The 20654-nt window shown below is 46.7% G+C and overlaps 2 protein-coding genes across 3 annotated transcripts in view; one reads left to right on the top strand and one right to left on the bottom strand.

Annotated features, from left to right (window-relative positions):
- Positions 1 to 14084, bottom strand: part of sv2a (synaptic vesicle glycoprotein 2A) — a 34884-nt gene extending 20800 nt beyond the window's left edge. The window contains exons 1-2 of one of the 2 annotated variants that reach the window (XM_018739740.2): positions 13636 to 14084; positions 246 to 1020 (exon numbers count right to left, since the gene is read on the bottom strand). In XM_018739740.2, the coding sequence (XP_018595256.1) occupies positions 246 to 846 (601 nt within the window). In that variant the 5' untranslated portion in view covers positions 847 to 1020; positions 13636 to 14084. Of the gene's footprint in view, positions 1 to 245; positions 1021 to 12633; positions 13592 to 13635 lie in introns of those variants that run through there. The other variant, XM_018739741.2, reaches the window with a different exon arrangement.
- A 3256-nt stretch (positions 14085 to 17340) lies between these two features.
- On the top strand, positions 17341 to 20509 carry LOC108926777 (E3 ubiquitin-protein ligase TRIM39-like). The gene is made up of 2 exons (XM_018739707.2): positions 17341 to 18375; positions 19511 to 20509. Exons 1-2 carry the CDS (start codon positions 18302 to 18304, stop codon positions 19848 to 19850), a joined length of 414 nt encoding a protein of 137 aa, XP_018595223.1. The 5' UTR covers positions 17341 to 18301; the 3' UTR covers positions 19851 to 20509.
- Positions 20510 to 20654: the final 145 nt, after the last annotated feature.

Below are 20654 nucleotides of genomic sequence, written 5' to 3'. Positions count from 1 at the left end.
GTGAGTGGACTTTGGTATTCACTAAAGAGAGATTTGCTGGTGCTGCTTGTTCTTGAAGGATAGGACTGAAATGCAGAAATGGGGCAAACCCTTTGGCTACTGACACAGCAACAGAACAAGGAGAAACATGAAATGACGGAAAGGACTTCACGTATTTTTACGTACAATAGCAGATCTTCTTCTTTTCGTTTTCCGCAAACACTGGCATCATTACATCATTACCGAAAGGGACCATTTCCACTTACCCAGCATGCCCTTGTTGGGCTCGGACAGACACATGTCCTTCTCGGCACTGGGAAGAACAAAGCCAACCACAAAGATCTCCACACCATCGGCCATGAGCGCCAGGCCCAGCACAAAGTAGAGGGTCCACTGGAAGCGCCCGTGGCCACACTCTTGCAGGATGGTCTCATACTGCTGTGCCAGTTCCTCTCGATCCTTCCTCCTCTCGCCAGCCTGCTCGCCAAAGTCCCGGAACTGGGCCCCCACCGGCCCTGGCGCGCCACCCAGCTGCCCGTCGGCCTTGCCCGAGTCAGCCCGAGGGATGCCCTGGTATTCGCCCTCGTAAATTTCATCATCCTCATCATGCCCCTCAGTGGAGTCACTGTGGGCGCCCTCGTCGTCATTGGCCCGACTGTCACTGCGGTAGAAGCCACCGTCCTGGCCCTGCACGGGGTAGTCGTCATCGTCATCCTCTTCGAAGCGGGTATAGGAGCGCTTTGAATATTCATCTGACATTCTGTCAATGCCACGACCCACCTTCTTGCCAGCCTGCCTCTTCACTTCTTTGGCAAGATCTTTGGCCCCCCGGATGAAGGCCGATCTGTCTCTGTAACCTTCCTCCATTTTTGCGGAAAAACTTTCACGTCGTGCAGTGCAATTTCCTGTGGCCTTGCTTCACGTATTCCCAAGGGGCATGGATGTTTGACCTCTAGGCCCAATTTCTGATTCAGCTCCCTGGACAGAAAATTCTGAAGATGTGGTTACAGCTTAGGAAACGCACAGCCTCCAGCAGCGAGTCTGGAAATAGAAGACAGACTGGGTTAGAACTGCATTTCATTCTCAGCTTTAAACTGATGCTCCACAATGGTGTATGAAGAACAGTTTCATTTCATTTCATTTAAAATTATTTTCATTTTAATCACTATGCCAGGGTTCTCATTATGGTAATAAATGACACTCTGCTCTAAACAAAGTGTACACAGGAGTAATCGAAATGCATTGGACATCTAATAGGAAGACAAAGCTGCTAAAAGATACTGCCAGTTCTCTTAATGTTATCTACCCTAATACAGCACTGACACAAAATCAATGTCCTGCAAATTGCTGCTGAAGGCAGATGGGTACATGGCAACCAGCACGTCTCATTATGTCAGTCTGCAGGGCGGAAGGAAGGAAAGAAATGAAGTATATCAGGTGGCTTCATTGCACTGTATTGCCTCCAAGTGTGCATTACAGCCTAGGTGGGAACGCGAGGACATATGATCAAACTACGGAGCTCTTTACAAGCAGTCATCAAACTAGTATCCCTTAGCAACAATAACAATCTAACCTGAAATAATACAGTACATCCCGATTTAAGAAGCAGAAAAACCATATTTGCCAGCTTGCTAAAATGTATTAACATGCAGTCACACTACAGTGAAACCATAGGCAATCAGCAGATAACAGACAATCCAAAAAGTACACACACACACACACACACACACACACACACACTGTCTGAACCACTTGTCCCATACGGGGTCACGGGGAACCGGAGTCTACCCGGCAACACAGGGTGTAAGGCCAGAGGGGGGGGAGACACACCCGGACGGGACGCCAGTCCATCACAAGGCACCCCAAGCGGAACTCAAACCCCAGACCCGCCAGAGAGCAGGACCCAGCCAAATCTGCTGTGGCACCATGCCCCCCCATCAAAAAGTAGTAATAATTTAATCTTGGAATCTATATATCCACACTAAAAGGTGAGCATCCAATGGGACATGCCCATTCAGCCCCAGGAGGACTGAATCTAGCAAGTTTCCAAGCTGTCCTTTCACCAGTCAGTGCTCAGAACATGAATTAAATGGGTTGAATCAAACAGTGCAGTGCTGCCTGGAACGATGTGTACCGCTTGTGTCCCTTAGTTTTACCACAAAATCGTTAATGAGTAGCCGTCTTTCTCATCTGACATAACAAGTGAGTAGTTACCAATTCCATATGTTGGTTTGGAGGAAATCATGTGTGCAGCACATAAACAGAAGTAGTGCAGGTTGAAAAAATAAGTCGCAACCCCAAATCGCATTGGTTAAATCAAGCATGTAAGTTGAATCATGTGTGTAAATCTGAATCTTTAATTCTTTCATTATTTTTTAAGATTTCATTTAGATTTCATACGTTTATTTTAACATTTTATACAAGAATAAGGACCACCCCCATAACGTTCACGTACTTTCAAGCAGCGCTGTGCGTTGATTCAGATGGTTCACTGCCCAGCTGGAACAGGAACCTTGCAGACACAGCCCTTCAGGATTGTTGTGCGTCCTCATAATCAAGCTGCCAGTTCCATCCCTTTCAAAAGGACCCCCTGTGAACATTTTGGTGCCACTAGTACTGATGACTGGCTGTGTACGGTAGGTCACACTACATGCCCATCTTTCCCGCCAATTGGTAAATTTACATTCAGAGGTCATGCTCCCTCTCTGCTTCTTGGTCAGTATTGCTCACTTGGGTTCTTCCCAGCTGAGCAACCTTTCTGGTTGTCCAGACATTGACACTGACATTTGGTCCAGGGCACCATAAAGTAAATTGCCCAAAAGCCAGAGCCGGTAGAGTACAAGACTAGGGGAACACCTTATTCATCCCCAAGTTAGTTTATATGATAAAAGCGCAGATATAGACATATAAACACACAATATGATTGAATCCTTTTTTGTAAGGGTTCTTTGTGCATTTGTGTCAAACAGTATAATACTAAAAAGGTCACATGATCAAAGTGTATGCATTCCAATGATGTAACCGAATGATGACCATGCATCAAGACACTATGTTAAACCCGAGGGGCAATCCCTCCGCCTTAGCGAGACTAAAGCACCGTCCGAACTGCCCGCACCTCCCCGCGGCGATGTTTCCCAGGTCGGCTACGGCGGACTATCAGTAGGGTGGACAGTACGGGGGTGCATTTCGATTCAAAACACAGCTTTATATGTGCACGCAGCTGCAGGGCCGCTGGAGGCGCACACAAGAAGGAGGACTACTGGGAGACGGGCTTGTCAAAGAGATGGTTTAGCAGACAGACAGGGAAAAAAACACAAATGGCCCTTTTGTTGACTTTCGGCCATTTCTCACATCTGCTGAAGAGGTCGCATTTGTGCCAAAGTACAGCCCTGAAAAAAAAATCTTACATCAAAAATAAATTACCTCTATTTAAGAAGGCAGAGAGTTTAAATGTGCTTCGGATTCATGGTTTTGGGGCAGCGAGACGTAAGCGAAGAACATTATAAAGCAATATTTCACATAGTGCAGGAACCACTTATCAAGGTAAAACATGAGACCACAGGTAATGGTGTTTTGCTGCACGTACGTGGCTGTCTTCCCAGATGGCTCTCTTCACTTTTAATCTTCTTGACAGGTCTATTTGATTGCTTGCATAAATCATATCAAAGACCGCCGTGAAAAACTCCATTATCTCCCTGACAGGGGAATCCGTGGTGTGTTAGCATCAGATTACACAACGTCCTCTGGCGGACTGGGCGGTCGGGCTAAACAGTGGGCAGAGTGGTAACCGGGCAATTGGCTGCATGTACACCTTGACCGCCGTACCCTGTCCCTGAGAACGCACCTGAAACATTACAAATGACATTAAATCTGTGCTGTAGGGGGCTGTGATTATGCATTACCACAAGCTAATAAGCAGTAAAAATAGTTTACACATAAAAACAGAAGTAGCGCAGGTGCAAAAATAAGTGTCTATATATGTTGATATATATAGACTACAGGGACTCTCGCATGCTGCTGGCACAGAGCAGAGGCGAAAGGACAAAAGCATAATCTGTCTGAGGTTTGTGTTTTCAACTGGTTACAACGATCTATGCAGCAGTACATAGCACTTGTGGTGGACTATAAATGCTACAACCAGCCAAGGTTCAGGGTTACAGGCATGGCCACCTCCAGAGCTGCAAAAGAAACGCAGAAGCAGAGTGAATCTGACATTAACGCCAGTATTCGGCCAGTGGCTCCTTGTCTCCTAGGCCAGGAAATGTAAGCTAATTTAGACACACGCAGAGAGTCAAGTTTAAAAAACCCTCAGGCCACTGCATTAAGGCCAAAATATATAGCCACGAGCCTCCTGTACTAGGCAGTATAAAAGAAATGAAAGGCAGCATATCACACCGCCTCCCCATTGCCTCCCCATCATTTCTGTCTGCCAGGCAGGCATAGGGGCTTCCAAAAAACACAGCACCTCTATGAATAATGAGCAGGGCCAGGGAGATGTATGCTCAAAACCACTGTCAGCTGCGCAAAGGAGGCTCGGCAGCTGAGGAAGAGACACTGTGGGGTACTGACCCAAATAACAGAGACGAGGCATGATACAGTGTTGGGTGCGGTTGGAGGAAATCTGTACGTTCACCTGCATGTGCATGATGTGCATACACTGGTCTGACAGGTCTATGCATGGATAGGTTCCTACTACTGTACACTTAATTGAATGAGATAATAATCCGCACTAGTTTTCTCATTCAGTTTATTATAGTGAGCATATTGAGCATTTTATGGGAATAAAGCCAAGTATAAAAAGATTTATATAAGACTAAAAATGTGAACGTTAATCATTTGCCCACACAAAACCAAAGAATTAAATTATGCATCAATAATAATAACATTAATAAGAGGAAAAGACCTAATGGAAGGAATGCGTCTTCTGCTAAAGTGAGCAGCCAACATCGAAAGAGAGTTATGTAAGTACATTGTAACTTTATACAAGTATAACATTCTCATTATGAGAAAGTCTTTATATGCAGTTTTATTCTATGTGCAGTTTCAAGCAACAAAAGTACAGAAAATTAGTCCCACTTCAGGTTAGAAAAAAAGTCAATTTGAAGTGTTAGACATAAGGGACTACAGGAACTTCTTACTGAATTTTTGTAAAGCACATTGCAGATTTTAGTCCTACAAGAGCACTGGCTCTGGTTCCATTAAGAAAATGATTTCATTTGAAGAATGACATTTATTGCACTAACTTTCCTCAGGATGCCACAACGGCACCTGTGCTCAGTGACAGCAGATCAGCCTTGTAGAAGAAATGCACTTCATTAAGGACTTACACCACCAGTGAAACAATGTAGTAAAGACATATACTTGTACATGATATATAATTTGTATATCACACTTCTCTATATTGTCCGCAATTCTATGGCAGCAATGCCAGCAACAATATAAAGTGGGAGACTCTACAGGGAAAAAGAGTACTCTAATTTTACATCCAAACGGCAGCTGTTTTAAACAGCACTAAGTTTTACAAGCGTCTTTACACCTAATGACTCTGCGGGGAACTGTCTGCTTGCTCCTCGTTGCGCTGTAACATTTCAGTAACAGCAACCCTGAAGCGCTAGTGAAAACCCTGAGCAGACACCCAGCGCACCTTGCTAACAGGCCCCAGCACACTACAGGACTGTTAATCTTCCAGACACAGATCCCCGGGACAAAGTTAGCGCGGCAATTTCGTTGAAATAATCTTCAGTTACAAGTGTGCCATGAGAAACTCCTCTACAGCATCTGATGGGAGCCGGTCTGTGGCAAGAGGGCTCGTGGGAACGCGGAAGATGCCGAATTCTGTGAAATAATCACGCAATGGTGGAGTTCCATCAGATCACTCACTACAAGCCAAGAAACGAGCTTCTGACAAGCCCAAGCGACTGCGTGCATATGAATTCTGGAGCTCAGGCTGCTTTGGTGAAAATCCAGTCCATAAGCTTGTCTTCATACTGACAGCCCAACCTGCAAGACAACCAGAGCCGTATACCAAAATACACGTTCCTTTCATTGCCGTAAATGCCGTATTCCAACCAACCATGCCTCGGTAAGTATTTTGGAAGACTGTAACAACCAACCAAAATCCAAAAACCGGGACATAATTGTCACCTACAACACTTTCCTGGAGAAAGAGGGGAGAGGTGTGAAAGGTCCTGGAATGTCAGGGTGATGTGCTCCGTGATAACAGTTATCAGTCCCAGGAGGAATGTACTTGTCTTTCAATGGATCACAATCTTGGGAGAAGTGTTGTTTTTTTTTTTTTTTTTCAAACTGAAGTGTTTGTCTTTGCAAGGAAGCGGCGTATGAATTTAAAAGAACTACCATGAGAAACTCTACTTTCACAGCACAGAGAGAGGAACTGCTTGCTTCCCGTGTGCCCTCTCAGTCTCCCATAACTGTCATCACAAATTACCTGCTGAAAAAGTGTGTTTCCACCAGGACTGTGGAACATCAGTATTCTTCTGCTAAAGTTTAATCAGCTCATAATAAATCAATTACGAAGCAATGCTATACGAACTAATGTATTTCGTGCGCATGCATTACAGCAAAGTGCGTCTGGTTTTGCACAACGTTATTTTATTCTCAGGAATGAGCTGCTTCACAGGACCAAAAAGCTGGAAAATGAGGCTAGGAGGCACAAAATATTTCCGGTCGGAACTGTTGAAACACCAGTGATGCAGTGTTGAGTTTGCCGGCCTTGCACTTCGGACTTTGTGTGTTGCATTTTGCGCAGTGGTCTGCAATTTTAGCAAAATAAGTGACTGCGAAAGTGAGTTTAAAAAGTCTGATGAAGAAAGGCAGAAAATACAAATAAACAAAACGCTGTACATAAAGCCGCAGAAAATAAATCAGAACAGTTCTGATACTGCAAGCTAACATTCCCCGTGCGGCTGGCATCTTTAGCTGATTTTATATTGATTAATCCTGAAGAGACACTGCAGGTTATCCCCCCCAAAGCTCATTTTCTAATGATAAAAGATACAATTATGTAATTCCATTTCAGTTTAATGGGTTTCAATGGTACCGGGGGGGGGGATGCTTGGGCCCTGCTCAGCGTGAGGCCGAAACACAGAACTTGGATGACTAACAGAAATCTAAAATGGGCTTAGCAGGAGCTGACGAAGTAGAAAAAGCTGGAAATCAGCTGAAGAGGTTTATGCGGTAGCTTTCAAATCTGACCGAATAAATATTTCTATGCTCCACGAGTGGTTGGAATACCAGAAATATCTGAAAAGCTTGTTGAGACCACCTCTTGACAGAGGGTTAATGTCAACTGTAAGTTTCAACTGCAAGCGAAGTCGCAGAAAAACAATTCAACTAGGATCTGCCTATGGTCTGATAAACAGATATAACATCTCAGGGTGGAGAATAGCGCTTTGCAAGGATGTCAAAGTATTTTTTGCATGGTATCTCACAGCTCTGTCGATGTGGGATGTGCTTCATTCCTGCGTAAGAGCTCAAGCTGTTCTGAAGCGGTAGAATGCAGCACCATTTTTCATTGGTAAGAACACACCGATGCATCTCAGACGACACACTACCGCCAAAATGGTTACATTTCACGAAATGTACCTGATTTCTTGTACTCATCAATTAAACAGCAAATACTGCGTATCTCCCAAGAAATTGTGGTTAATTCTGATCACAGCCGTTATGGCTAACTAACCAACTTGTTCTTGGTTTCACTATAATTCTGAACTTGTACGCTCTAGAAAACCAGAATCAAATTCACTTGACATTCTGTGACTGTACTGTGACAAACAGGTCCTCGCAATATTGTACATGGATGAATGTATTACAAATTCATCAATGCTCTTTTAAGACTGAGGCCTTCAACATTTAAATTCTGTCTCCAAATTGTACTGGCTTCATACAGCTCAGGTATTAAAACCATGGAGACAAGAGTTTATGTGAAAAAAAAGCTTATATTTTAAAAGGAGTCAGGAAATTTAATAGTGTGACTATTTGCCTTGCTGGTATAATTTCAGCTGCCTAATTCTACGGAAAATAAAAGACAAACCAGCTGCAGTGTCAGTAAGAATAATCAGTAAGAATAAGCATCCTCTCTTGTTGTCACAAGTCACAAAAATAAAAATATATGTGTTTTTACCTGCATTAAAGTATCTACCCAAAGCAATTTTAGGAATTTTAATGAAAAGCAATTCTAGGAAAGTACTTGAAGGGCAGGATGGCACAGTCACCTACTGTGACTTTAACCAGCAGCCATCTAAATACAAGCCTTAAACTTCTATTTCCTTTTTCTTGAGGTATTTAACTGTAACTCATTGTTTCACTTTGTGAGAACACCACATTCCAGAACCGCTTGTCCCACATGGGGTCACGGGGAGCCGGAGCCTACCCGGTAACACAGGGCGTAAGGCCGGAGGGGGGAGGGGACACACCCAGGACGGGACGCCAGTCCGTCGCAAGGCACCCCAAGCGGGACTCGAACCCCAGACCCACCGGAGAGCAGGACTGTGGTCCAACCCACTGCGCCATCGCACCCCCTGTGAGAACACCATTCTTTGTGAAATTAGAGAAACTATACAAAGAGATTTTCTCACTGACGAGTACAGCGGGGAGCTCGTATAAATCTACAAAGCTGAACGCGGGAGTTCTGGAAACATAAAGATGCAATAAGACAATCCTTCTTTTAAATTAATTTGTACCAGTGTCACAGCACAATGCGTGGCAACAAAAAAATGAAAATAGTACAGGATATAAATAAAAGCAGCAATTCAGGGGTCCCGAAAAATACATACCGATAACCAAAAACTGTCATATATGAGAACAAGATGTATGGAACCAGGAAGAGAAATGGGTAGTGTGGACAAGGAAGGTTTAATTGTGGTACTGGCAGAACAAGCCCTTTCCACAGACTCATCCACATAGGCATGTGTTCACCTAGATGCCCGCTAACCACATCACACGCCAACTTAATTACAGCCCGCGTGGATTTGTTTCTTTGACAGCACGGCTTACCTAAAAATCCATTTTGGTTCTATGACACACACTCACTTGTTCTTCCAAGCATCCGTGAAAGGATGTGTAGCAGAGATTATACATAAGCACATATCATTTTGTCAGGAGGGTTCTCAGTGCATTAGAACGTGGACACACGAAGCAGCTAAGGAGAAATGATTAATCCTAGCACTGCACACCAGGAGTGTGGCTACAATACAAAGTGGGGGCTGGGACTGAGCAACCGAGCTCAGCTTTTTGATGATAGAGTTTAGGGGCCAGACCGCGAACAGATGGACGTGAGAGAGATGGAAGCGTGATAGGCTGGCACGATCTGGGACCTCAGGGGACTGCTTCCTGGGCGTAGCACTGGAAGGCCGTGGAGAAGGGGGAAAGCAGTCTGGCATGATCCACTTGCAGATGAGAAGTCCACTGATGGTGGCAGGGGAGGTGGCGAAAGGGTGCCATATCTAATGGGTCCCTGTGAAAGAGGAAGGTATAGGCGGGGCGATGGGACATCAAGCTGAGCATAAGCAACATGGCACATGACCAGCTGAGCACAAGGCAGCCACATGGCAAATAATGCAGGACCCCAAGGAAAGAATCTCTGAAGACAGGTCAGGAAAACAAACAATAATTCCACTTTGTCCTTTCGTACACGCAGTACACTTATAAACGTCAAGATGACTAGTGATACCTATTTAAAACAACGGATGAAAGTTTCATTGATGCATGAAATGTCAGAAAACATAGCAAGGCAGTGGCCTCTCACTTAATACCTGGCCTAATGATTCATGACTTCCTATTAACCACAGTCAGAAACCTTCCTCTTCTGTCACTGCGCACTGAGTGCACTCCGAGTCCCAGCCCTAGCTATTAATTATACCTCTCAACTACTTCTGTGTTTATTTCATTTTTCTAACCTTGTATGTGTGTTCATAAATTTAAATATCTGTCATTTACACCGCACCCACACGACTGAGTGTTCTTCACCCAGACAGCGTTAGAAATATACTAAAAAATTATGGACCGCCGGCAAGCCCAGTTATTAGAATCCCCGAAGACTCCAGCGTGTAAGCAAAGGAAAGTGATTAAATACAATCCAACAGAATACAACAAACTTGACAAAAGTGTTTACAAATGAAGGCTTGTCTGAGAGAACACATTCAGACCTGTATGCCGCTTTTCTCAGGAAAAGACAAAGGTACAAACCCATACAAAGACCTGCTCCACTACAGTGAGTAAGTACATTAAATATCCCATCTTTAATTAAATGGACAGGGCTGCATATTCTTCAGAGCCAAGAAGAAAACACACTGATTTATTTATCTGCTATTTCTGTACTTCATGCTTTGGCTAATTTCTAATTTCATTGTTTCGATGTCTGCTGGTCTTCAGTGAGCAGAACGATGAGCCAAATTTCCAGCCAACGACAGAACGCTTCCAGGTATACAGTACATAATAAACATAAAAAGGCCCCGGCAACACTCAGCTGTCAAACTAGCCAGTGCGGGGGACCAGGTTTCTTGCTGAAAACTAAAGTCGTCACGTTCTCCCGCCATACGAGTGGGAACAGAGATAAAAGGAAAAGACAGATCAGCACAATGCAGTTCCAGTGAAGCCGAGGCTGTGCGTCCTCCGCTCTATAGTGGAAACGTCCCTTGGCCGTACTGTGCCGTTGCCAGTCCTGTCGAGTCACGGCTGACAGAATGCTGCCAAGAGCACAGAATGGCGAGAAGCGTCGCAACGTGATGGCAAAAAACCTCAGCGGCATGTTGAGAATTCACATGTAGCCTTAGAGGAAACAGAGAATGGGGCTTCTTAAAGAGCATGATAGAAGAAAATGTCTGGATAGCCATCATTTTTAAATTCGTCTGGTACAAGAGGATTTTCCATCTTCCAGGTTCTTTCTGCTCTTTCTGTGGTTATTACATCAGTGCAGAACGTTACTTTCTTTTTCTGTCTGTTCTTTCTTACCTCTATTCATTGCTTCCGTGATACCGTTCGCAGTGCCTTCCATTTCAACATGAAAGAAAGTACAGGAAAAATTTTGCCACCTCATCCTCTAGGACACTGGGCTGGGCTTTGTGAGGAAGGTGCCGGAGCAGCACGGGTGTCCACTTCAAACGACCGGACGCGTGCACCGGCAGCGAGTGGGCAGCCATCCCATGGTCCAGCAGCGCCCTCAGCGTCAGGATTAGTCAAGGTTAGGCCACAGAAGTTCTTCAGACAGGAAGGTGAAGCTCATCCTCGCCCGAATGCGTACAAGAGCTTCTCAGCCTGAACCCTAAAAAATTAACTCGTGGTTCTGTATCTGTTCACTGACTCATCGCCGAAACCACAAAGGCACTGCGGCATTTTCTGGTATAAGACCAAAACGGTAAGATGCTTTTAAAAGGGCAAGGATTAAACGGTTCTGCGACTGCTTTGATCCCAACAAGCCAAAAGAATGCCTTGGAAATGGGCTGGATTACTGTTACTGGATAAAATTTCTTCGTCGTATGTTCAACCTCCTTAGGTACTCAGGACAGCCTGAAATGCAATACCAGCATCATTACTGCACATTGCGGTGCAAAAGGCTACAGATCTCTCCTACAATAATGGTGGTGAATTATTTAACACCAATATCAACGTTTTTTTGGACAGGAGGTGTAAGGCAGGATCTTAAACACACCAAGGGCTCCCCTGAGAGAGTACAGTATTGGGGCTTTTCCTCGCACCCCTTCAGATGAGGTGAGGCGACACCGGCTGTGGCAGCAAAGGATGTTTTCTGGGTGGGGGAGTCACTCACCCCAGCAGAGAGGAATACCGCAAAATGAACCTCTGCGAAATGTTTGAAAAGACGCAGCCCAAAGCAGACACACTAACGAACAGCAGAGGGTTGATCTGCATTTTCCTGCGGAAAACTGCACGCTGTGTGTATAATAATCCGACAGCTGTGGCCCTGTTATATTTTCCAGCCCATGCTGTAGAGGTTAATACAAATGACATTGTGGAACATCTAATTATTGCTTATGGATTAGTAATACTGGGAACGCTGTTCAGGGCTTCACACACGACACACACACACACACACACACACACACACATACACTGGCACTGGAAAGCGGGGTTTCCCGTTTGTCCAAGCGTTCGTGTGTGTGTTTTGTGACGCATTGACAAGGGAAGCAGCGGGAGGAGGGGGGGGGGCACTCCTACTCCACCGTTGGTTCATTTTTTTTCTTTTTACGTTTCAGTGATAATCAGCTAGTTCTTAATATTTGCCCGTCCTGTGTATTTTGAAAAGCGACACAAAACACTTGTGCGTCGCAGAGAGAAAGAAAAGGCAGGGAAATTAATGATGTTACTCATTTGACTCCTTACCCTTGGGACCCAGGAGGATTCTCATTTAATCTACAATCGTGACATGATTTTTCTGCGAACAAAAGACGTCAATCAAGAGTTCCATGTGCCCGTCGGTCGGTGTCTCCACAGCCGGCGGCGACATCTGCATACCGCAGTGAACCAGTGTGGTAAAAACAGCGGAGTTCTCCACACGATCGGCGGCGCCGCAGGATGTGACACGTTTCGCAATGACAAGGTCGACGTAGCACAACTAACGGGGCACCGCAATGGGGCGAAGCGCCACGCCACGCCACGCCACGGCGTCCTGCTACTCACCCCAATCCAACGTTCACCGCAGATGGGCTGTATTTCACAGATCGCCCCACGACCACGATGGGTGGATGGTGCGACTTCTTTCTCGGCAGCATGATCATGAGCGCGACTCCGCGCAAGGTCATTTTCGCACATTTCCCCGTGCGTACGCGTCGACTACGCGGTGGCTTTCCTTTCCGCGACCTTTTGACACCATAATTTGTTTAAGGAAAGGCGATCGCCGGGCGCTCTTCTTCGGACAGAAAAGAAGCGGGTCTTCGAAGAGGGAAACGTCCCACAAGCGGCCCCCCGAAGAGCGCGTCATCATGTCACAGCACAGCAGCCCCGGCAGGTGAAGGGGCGCGGCGACCGCCCGGCCGGGTAACGATGTTTATACACCCGGCTTATTTACATGTACAGTTCCGTTCTCATCGCACCCGCCCATTCCCGGTCGGTGGAATAAGGGAAAAGAGCGTTATTATGAGAAAATAACTCCGAAACGCAGCCCCCCCCCCACCATGTGACGATAAATAAAGCTTTGGCAGCTATGGTCATGTGTGACTATCAACGCAGGAATTGAGGAATAAGCGAGACGCGGCACGAGCTATCTATCGCCGCTTTGATACACCGCCGCCTCGTTGTCTGACTGACACAAAAATCGACTTCTCGGGGAAATTTGCTATGTACGTCGTAAGTCTCGCCCGTTCTTCTTCTTCTTTTCGTTCGAAAATGATCCCGTTTCCCCGTTGCGACAGCGACAAATTTCATCTCCCGAAGCTCACGGGAGGAAACCGCTTCCTACTTGTACAACAACAACAACAACAACAGCGACGACGGAGCGGAGAATTCAAGAATTCATCGCGATCGATTCCGACCGTTCCGCGAATTTTCGTCTCTTGTCTTCTTGTGCAAAAAATGTGTCATTTACGATGATGATGTGGCTTCGATGGTCGCTGCGCCAACCGCTCGCTTATTATTGTTATTAGATATATTGCAAAAAAAAAAAAAAAAAAAAAAACGCCTTACCTTTTTTTTTTTCTTCTTCTTCTCCCGCGGAGACGCCCGGGCGGGTTCGAGAGAAGCAGCGCACGAGTTACTACGCGCGAACGAGTGACACACGGGAGGTGACACACAGCGCACCGCGCAGCCTCCTCCTCCTCCTCCTCCTCCTCACCCTCCTCAGCCTCCTCCTCCCGCCGTCCCGCTCCTCCGGAGGAGCACACCATCTGCACTCTCCGACAGGGGATGCATGCATGGCTTTGCTTTGGCTGATGCTACGGGAAGGATCAGGATGGAGGGTGATGAATGTTCGTCACTTGCCTTGATGTCACTTTCCTTTAGTGTTTTTATTTCTCTTTCTTCTGCTGTCTCCTATTTTCGACGCGCCATTTATCTCTACGTCATGTTTATCTTATTTTATAGCCTGCTTGTCGGCCGCGTTTGCAACTGTTCCAGAATGTCTGCTGCCTCACTCACAGTTGGACACGTTGCGGGAGCAGAAATTATGGAGGATTTCCTGCAGAATAATTTACATTTACATTTATTCGATGGAGGGTGGTGCAGTGGGTTTGGCCCGGTTCTGCTCTCTGGTGGGTCTGGGGTTCGAGTCCCGCTTGGGGTGCCTTGTGACGGACTGGTGTCCCATCCTGGTGTGTCCAATCCCCCTCCAGCCTTACGCCCTGTGTTCCCGGGTTGGGCTCCAGTTCACCGCGACCCTGCTCGGGACAAGCAGCTTCAGACAATGTGTGCGTGTGTGTGTGTACATTTATTAACTCAGCAGATGCTCTTCTCCAAAGTGACCCATAACTGGGGGAAATCAAAGGGTATTTCACCAAAAATCGGAAAGATACAGATACAGACAGGAGATTCTCCAGGAACAGCGAGTTAGTCCAATATCACTCTTGTTCGAATACATGACACGAATAACTGTATATAGAAAAGATATGGAGTAATTTATTTTTGCAGATGATGTGCTGAAAGTTTATGGGTCCAGATAGGAAACCAGGATAAAGGTGGCTCTGAAAGAGATGTGTGTTTTAAGACCTTTCTTGAACATTGGAAGAGATTCAGCACTTCTGAGTGAGAGAGGGAGTTCAGTTGAGTAGGACTCAAACATTTTCAATACTGATCTTTGACTTCATGATGTGAAAGAGAGGAAAGCAGAGTCTGCTGGTTGACAAATGGTGTCAAATGCTGCAGAGCTTCACCCAGTGTAAAGAATAATAGTCCCATGAATCCTTGACATGAGGATTTCCAAAAACTGAGCGTCAGTTGTTTTGTTCTAGAAGCACAGGCTGAGGCCATGCTTCAGTTTAAGAATCCTAATGTCCTCTTATACTTATTGTTGGGAAAAAAGTGCACAGTTGTATGTAAACTGGCCAGTTGGAGAGACTTCCTCTGAGTAAATGAACATCTGCATGGCCTAGACTTATCCATCCGTCCACCTTCATTAACCACTCGTCCTGGCCAAGGAGGAGCCTATCCCATAATCAGTGTATGCAAGGCTGAGGGGGTTACACCCCGGACGAGACGCCGGTCCATTGTAGGGTAACCACAAACACAGGCTCGCTACAGGTATAGCTAATTTACCTGAACTGCATATCTTTGGACTTTGGGAGGAAACCCACACAGACATGGATAGAAGATGCAAACTCCACACAGACTGAGCCAAATTCAAACCGACGTCCGAACAGCCCATGCACAGTGAGGCAGCCGCACTACGTGTTGCACCAGCGTGCCGTGGCCAGGGCTCCGTGTCATACAATGATCGATTTGAAGCAGGCAACAAAAAGAAACTGTCAGCAGAAAGCCATGTAATATTTAGCCTGGAACTCCATAAACTTTTGCTGCACTGCTTCTTGAATTTGTGCACTCTGTGGGCTGATTCTTCTGCAATTGAGGAAAAAATTACGAAGAGTTGCTTATTTAAACTGAGAAGGGAGTTTAAATAAATCACAGAATGTCTGAACCAATTTTTGTTCTTTAGTTACTGTCTTCGCTAGCAATAAGGCTGAAATTTGACATTCATTATTGAACTGTTTAATGTATTTAGATTCCAAGACAGTCTCCTAAATTCCCTTGTGCAGTTACACAGAAAACCTCTGTCTGTGTAAGTCTGTATTTATCCAACTCCCATTACCATTCAAACAGCTTCAAACCAGCCTACAATAGTAGGATTAAGTTACCTGGACTTCATAAGTAAAATCATGAACAATGAGTTTGTGTAAACTAGCCGTATTAAAAAACTACATTTGTAAAAATAAGTTTTGGTTTCGGGCAACCAGGTGATCAGTCTTTATTCGCTATGTACTGGAAGAAGACCCTCTAATGTCATTAGAGGGAAAAGCTAAACCAGCATGACTAAATTACATCATCTGACAGAGCACTTCCCCTTCATTTGTACAATTGTCTTCCGGGATACAACAGTCCAGACACACAAGACTCCTATTGAGCAAGGCGTACTTTTCCCCGTAGCACTGTAAATCACCGGGCCTTAAGCCAGTAGAATATATACACTCTTACAACACACTCCTGGTTCCACAGAACAGGGTGAGATGGGGGCGTGGAGTTAGGTGCAAAGGGACACTTTTACTGTGTGAGGATATGTGTACATGCTGTGTAGGGCATTGAAGGTGCAGGTGGTGGAGCTGCAGTAACAGTGCACAGGTAGGTATGGGGCGCCACTTCCAAAGGGGGATACTAAGGCGCAGGGTTCGGGACTTGATCGCACACTCGAGTTCTGCACATCCCATCCTAGCAAAGAGCCAGTCCTGTAGGTAATTAGTAACTGGGAGGTGGGGCGCCGGTGTACCTTGGATGCCTGTTCTTTCCCCCGTCATGTCAGCACAGTACTCTTAATGGAGCATTCAGGGTGAGTGTATTGAGGACTTTTAGGCTGTAAGGTGACAGCTCTGACCACATACACACAGGTGACCTTGAGACTATTTTTCATATAATTTCTGTAAATTATATTCATTTACATTTGTATTTATTTACTTAGCAGACACTTTTCTCCAAATTGACTTCCAATGAACTCTATGTAGTGTTATCAGCCCACACACACCTTATTCACCATGGTGATTTACACTGCTAGATACACTACTTACACTGGGTCACTCTTCCATACATCAGTGAAACACACTCTCTCCGTCACCCACACACTGTTCTTCATATATTTATCGGCGAGAAGGCCGCACATCGGTACATCAGGTAGCGCTTCTGCCTCACAATGCCCGAGTTGTTCAAATGAAGGTTTGAATCCAGCTCAGCCTGTGTGGACTTCTCATGTTCTCCCATGTCTGCATGGATTTCCTCTGGGTGCTCAGGTTTCCTCCCACAGTTCAAAGATATGCTGTTCTGGTGAACCGGACATTCAAACATTAAATCGGATCCTAACGTTGCCTGCAGTTCGTGCGCGTGTCGCCACCCTGCAATGGACTAGCATCCTGTCCAGGATGTACTCTGCCTCTGACCCTATAATTTCAAGATGGGCTCTGACTCGAAGGGCCCAGCACTGTACAGGTGATTACTGATCATGAATAAATTCCTTCACGAAAGGCTTCCGTTACTTCAAAGTGGCGTACGGTGGAAACTAGAAAGCCGGACATCCATTTTGAAGCCTTCGTTTGAAGTTATGCTTCAGCAGATATTAGAGTCAAAGCGGAAACACCTGACACACCGCTGACTTTCCATCAACCTGGAACCACCTGCCGCGACACCTGGCTGCGAGGTGTGAAGACACTCGATGTTGGAAGCGGAAGACAGGCAGTGTCGCCACCTGGCGGCCAAGACGCTTTCGCGGCTCCAGGAAATCAAACAGGTTGGGGAAACTGCCGCGTTTTGTGTCAGTTATCAGAAGATTACAGTTCTATAGGATGGAAGTACCGAGGGGGGGAAACGAGTCGGCCCGCTGTAGCTCGGTACGTATCGTATGTGCAACGCAGTCAGACGCCGGCGGCTGGTTCATTCGCTGGCGTGAACGGAGTGGAGCAATAACACGGGTCCGAAGTGGCTTGTTGTGTAATTAAGCCATCTTTGGGTTAAATTTGCATTACGTATCACATGAATTAAATATGCAGCCGCTGTGCTCTCAGTGTGACTGTCCCATTTCACCGTGAAACGCTCGGGCGCTGCAGGCTCCCATAGCCTATCGACTGATGCCGGGATTTGTGTCGTACAGCGCAACTTAACGGTTCGCGGACCGAGCCGAGCGCGATCTCCGCGTCTCCGTTTCTCTTGATGACGGACGCGGTGTCCGTCCGTCTCCTCGATCCCGACGCCCACGATCGCTCTCCTCCACCTGGATCTTCTGATCATCCATCCTGACGCCATCGACGGCGCGTACGCTAACTGACTAATTTTATTGTACCTTTTTTTTTTACCTTCGCGGACACGACAGCTCCGCCGGGAGACAGACTCGTCGGTCGTCCGCGGAACCTGCGAGTTTTTTTTTTACCCAAATAAATCCCGGGATTTTCACGTCGGTGGCGCGTGTCCACCTGCGGCTCACAGACGCCGGGGTGTCTCTGTGAACACGATGTAAACAAAGCCGATGCGGCGTCAGGACTGATCGCTATTGGAAGTGCATCGATCGATCGATTCGATGTGAGGATGTGCCAGCAGCGGCAGCAGCAGCAGGGATCGGCTGCGGATCGATCGCTCGGACAGGTGGACCGGCGTGTGAGCTGACAGCATGGAGCTGCTCTGGAGAATCTTCTCGGCGCTCAGGTTCGACTGCTGGAAGCGCGAGTCCTCGTCTTCGCAGAGGTATGGTGTCTGCGCTCGCACCCCCCTCCGCCTCCCCATTTTTTCACATCCACCCCGACCCCGACGTGATGGCATCGTCTTTTTTAATAATTAACGCTGATTGCCTGGCTTTCCGCGGTCAGCGCTGGATTCGAATCGATAGTCACGCGCAGCGAGGGGTTATAATTTTGCGGGACGTCGGAGCGGCGCGCGCGCTTAATTAAACGTGGTAAGTACGTGCGTAGCCGTGTGTTTTTGGGGTTCCCAGTTTCTTAAAGACAACATGGTCGGAGGAAAAGTGTGAGAGAGAGAACGCGATTGGGGTTCAATCATACATACACAGACGGTCGAGCCCTCGAGTGACGCATGAAGCCATGACGACCAGACAAAATTAACATCTTTGCAGGAATTAAAAATTCATAGCGCAATACATGTGGGGCTTTTTGAGGGAAAACTGGGTCGTCTGGCTTCGTCTCGGCCTCGTTTGTAAGGAAATGACGGCGTGCGTGAGCACCGCAGTTCGCCGACTTCGTTCTTGTTCTTCCCCACCCGGACGACCCATTTAGAAACGCGCGGCCACGAGGAACGAGGAGCCTCGAGATCCGAGACGTTCCGCAGAGTAACGCGGCAATAAATGCGAAGTGGGACGTGACAGGATTCGTCCGTAGAGCGAGGCAAACGGAGAGACGTGTGGATTACGGCTCTATATATCACAGAACGCGTCCGTCCTTCGCCTCGGCTGTCCCATTTCCCCTTGTTTACATGTGTTCATTCAGCTGGGCTTCTTTCCGAAGCAGCTTGCAGTGATTTTTTTTTTTTTACCCATTTATACAGCAGGGTTTTACTCTCTTAATTCAGGTTGCCTAGTTTGCTCAGGGGGAGCAGGACTTGGGACTGAAACCTGTTCCCTTTTGGATCCAGAGGCAGCAGCTCCGCGCACTGTGCCACCTGCTGCCCCCACGCACTCTAGCTCAGCATGTCCACGGTGTGGTGTGTGTTTGTGTGTGAACCCCTGTGCCATCCACTTTGCCCGCAGTGACTGAGGAGAAGCCCCTTCCGTGTGTGTGTGTGTGTGTGTGTGGTGGTGGCAACAGCGGGACGTAGGCACTCGGGCCGCTCACTGGTCTCCTTGCTGCGATTCCTCATCGCCCCGCAGGTCCCCCACAAAGTCGAGTCGCGCCAGCAGCGTGGAGAGCAGCTCCCTGAGCGGAAGCCTGTCGCTGGGGCCCGACTCGCCCCACTGCCAGTGCTGCATCTCCTACAGCGCCCGCCTGAGGCGCCTCTCGTGCGGCCACCTCTACTGCGACACCTGCATCGACCGCATCGTCAACCTGGCCTTCGAGGACATCGAGGGGCTCTCCGACTACCCGTGCCCCATGTGCAAGTCCATCCGCCAGCTGGGCACCCTCCTGCACGGCCCGGACAGCCTGGGCCCGCCCAGCTACGGCCCGCTGTGGAGCGCGCAGCGACAGGTGGAGGGCTGTCGCGGAAACTGACCGGCCGCGTCATCCGCACCCACGCCTCTTTGGAGCTTCTCCCTGAAAATAAGGGCCCCGTGCGCCATGGCGTCACGTTCTCGCCGAGAGAGGGAGGGACAGCGCAGACGCTGCGGAACGAGTATTTCTCTCCAAAAACATTGTGCTGTGACAGAAGGGTTCAGATCTGGAACTGCCAATGTGTAAGAAGGTTAAAAGCAGTGGAAAATGCACCGCAAACGATTAATCGAGTGTCGTGAAACACGATGCACAGATGAAGATCTTCAAAATACATTTCAAAAGGTATTGGTGGTGGTTGTGAGCAGAGCAATGCTTTCGAAATGAATGTACGTCGCTATAAATGTAGTAAATTTGTTGCTCAGCAGTCGATCGTTTCGCATTCTCTTGGTCAAAGGTTAAATATTGTAGTTTAATATGTTAAATTGGTCATTTCCTTTTATACTAGACCTGTAGGTAAAAGCTTTGAATCACCATTAAAATGCAGTTCTTTGCATCTTTGAGGTTAGTAAATGCAAAAATGTGCTTTCGTTAGACCACCAATCCATAGATTACAATTCAGTGAACATTTGGAGCTTTGAGTTGCAGATTCCAGACAATTATAAAGCCTATACAGAGTATTTTAATATAATTTTAAATATAAATTATTCAATCTTAAGAGGTACCAGTCAAAAACTCGTCTGCAATTAAATATCATCTTGTACATACTTATTTTCATTAAAAATCTGCATAGTATGTATTTTTAACAACTTGTATTGAAAATGATATAAAATGTAAACATGAAATCCATTAAAAACAAGTGACATC

The sequence above is a fragment of the Scleropages formosus genome, chromosome 18, assembly GCF_900964775.1.
Source record: "Scleropages formosus chromosome 18, fSclFor1.1, whole genome shotgun sequence".
Lineage (NCBI taxonomy): Eukaryota > Metazoa > Chordata > Actinopteri > Osteoglossiformes > Osteoglossidae > Scleropages > Scleropages formosus.
The sequence above is the reverse complement of the archived record's forward strand: the minus strand, read 5'-3'. Positions and strand labels throughout refer to the sequence as shown.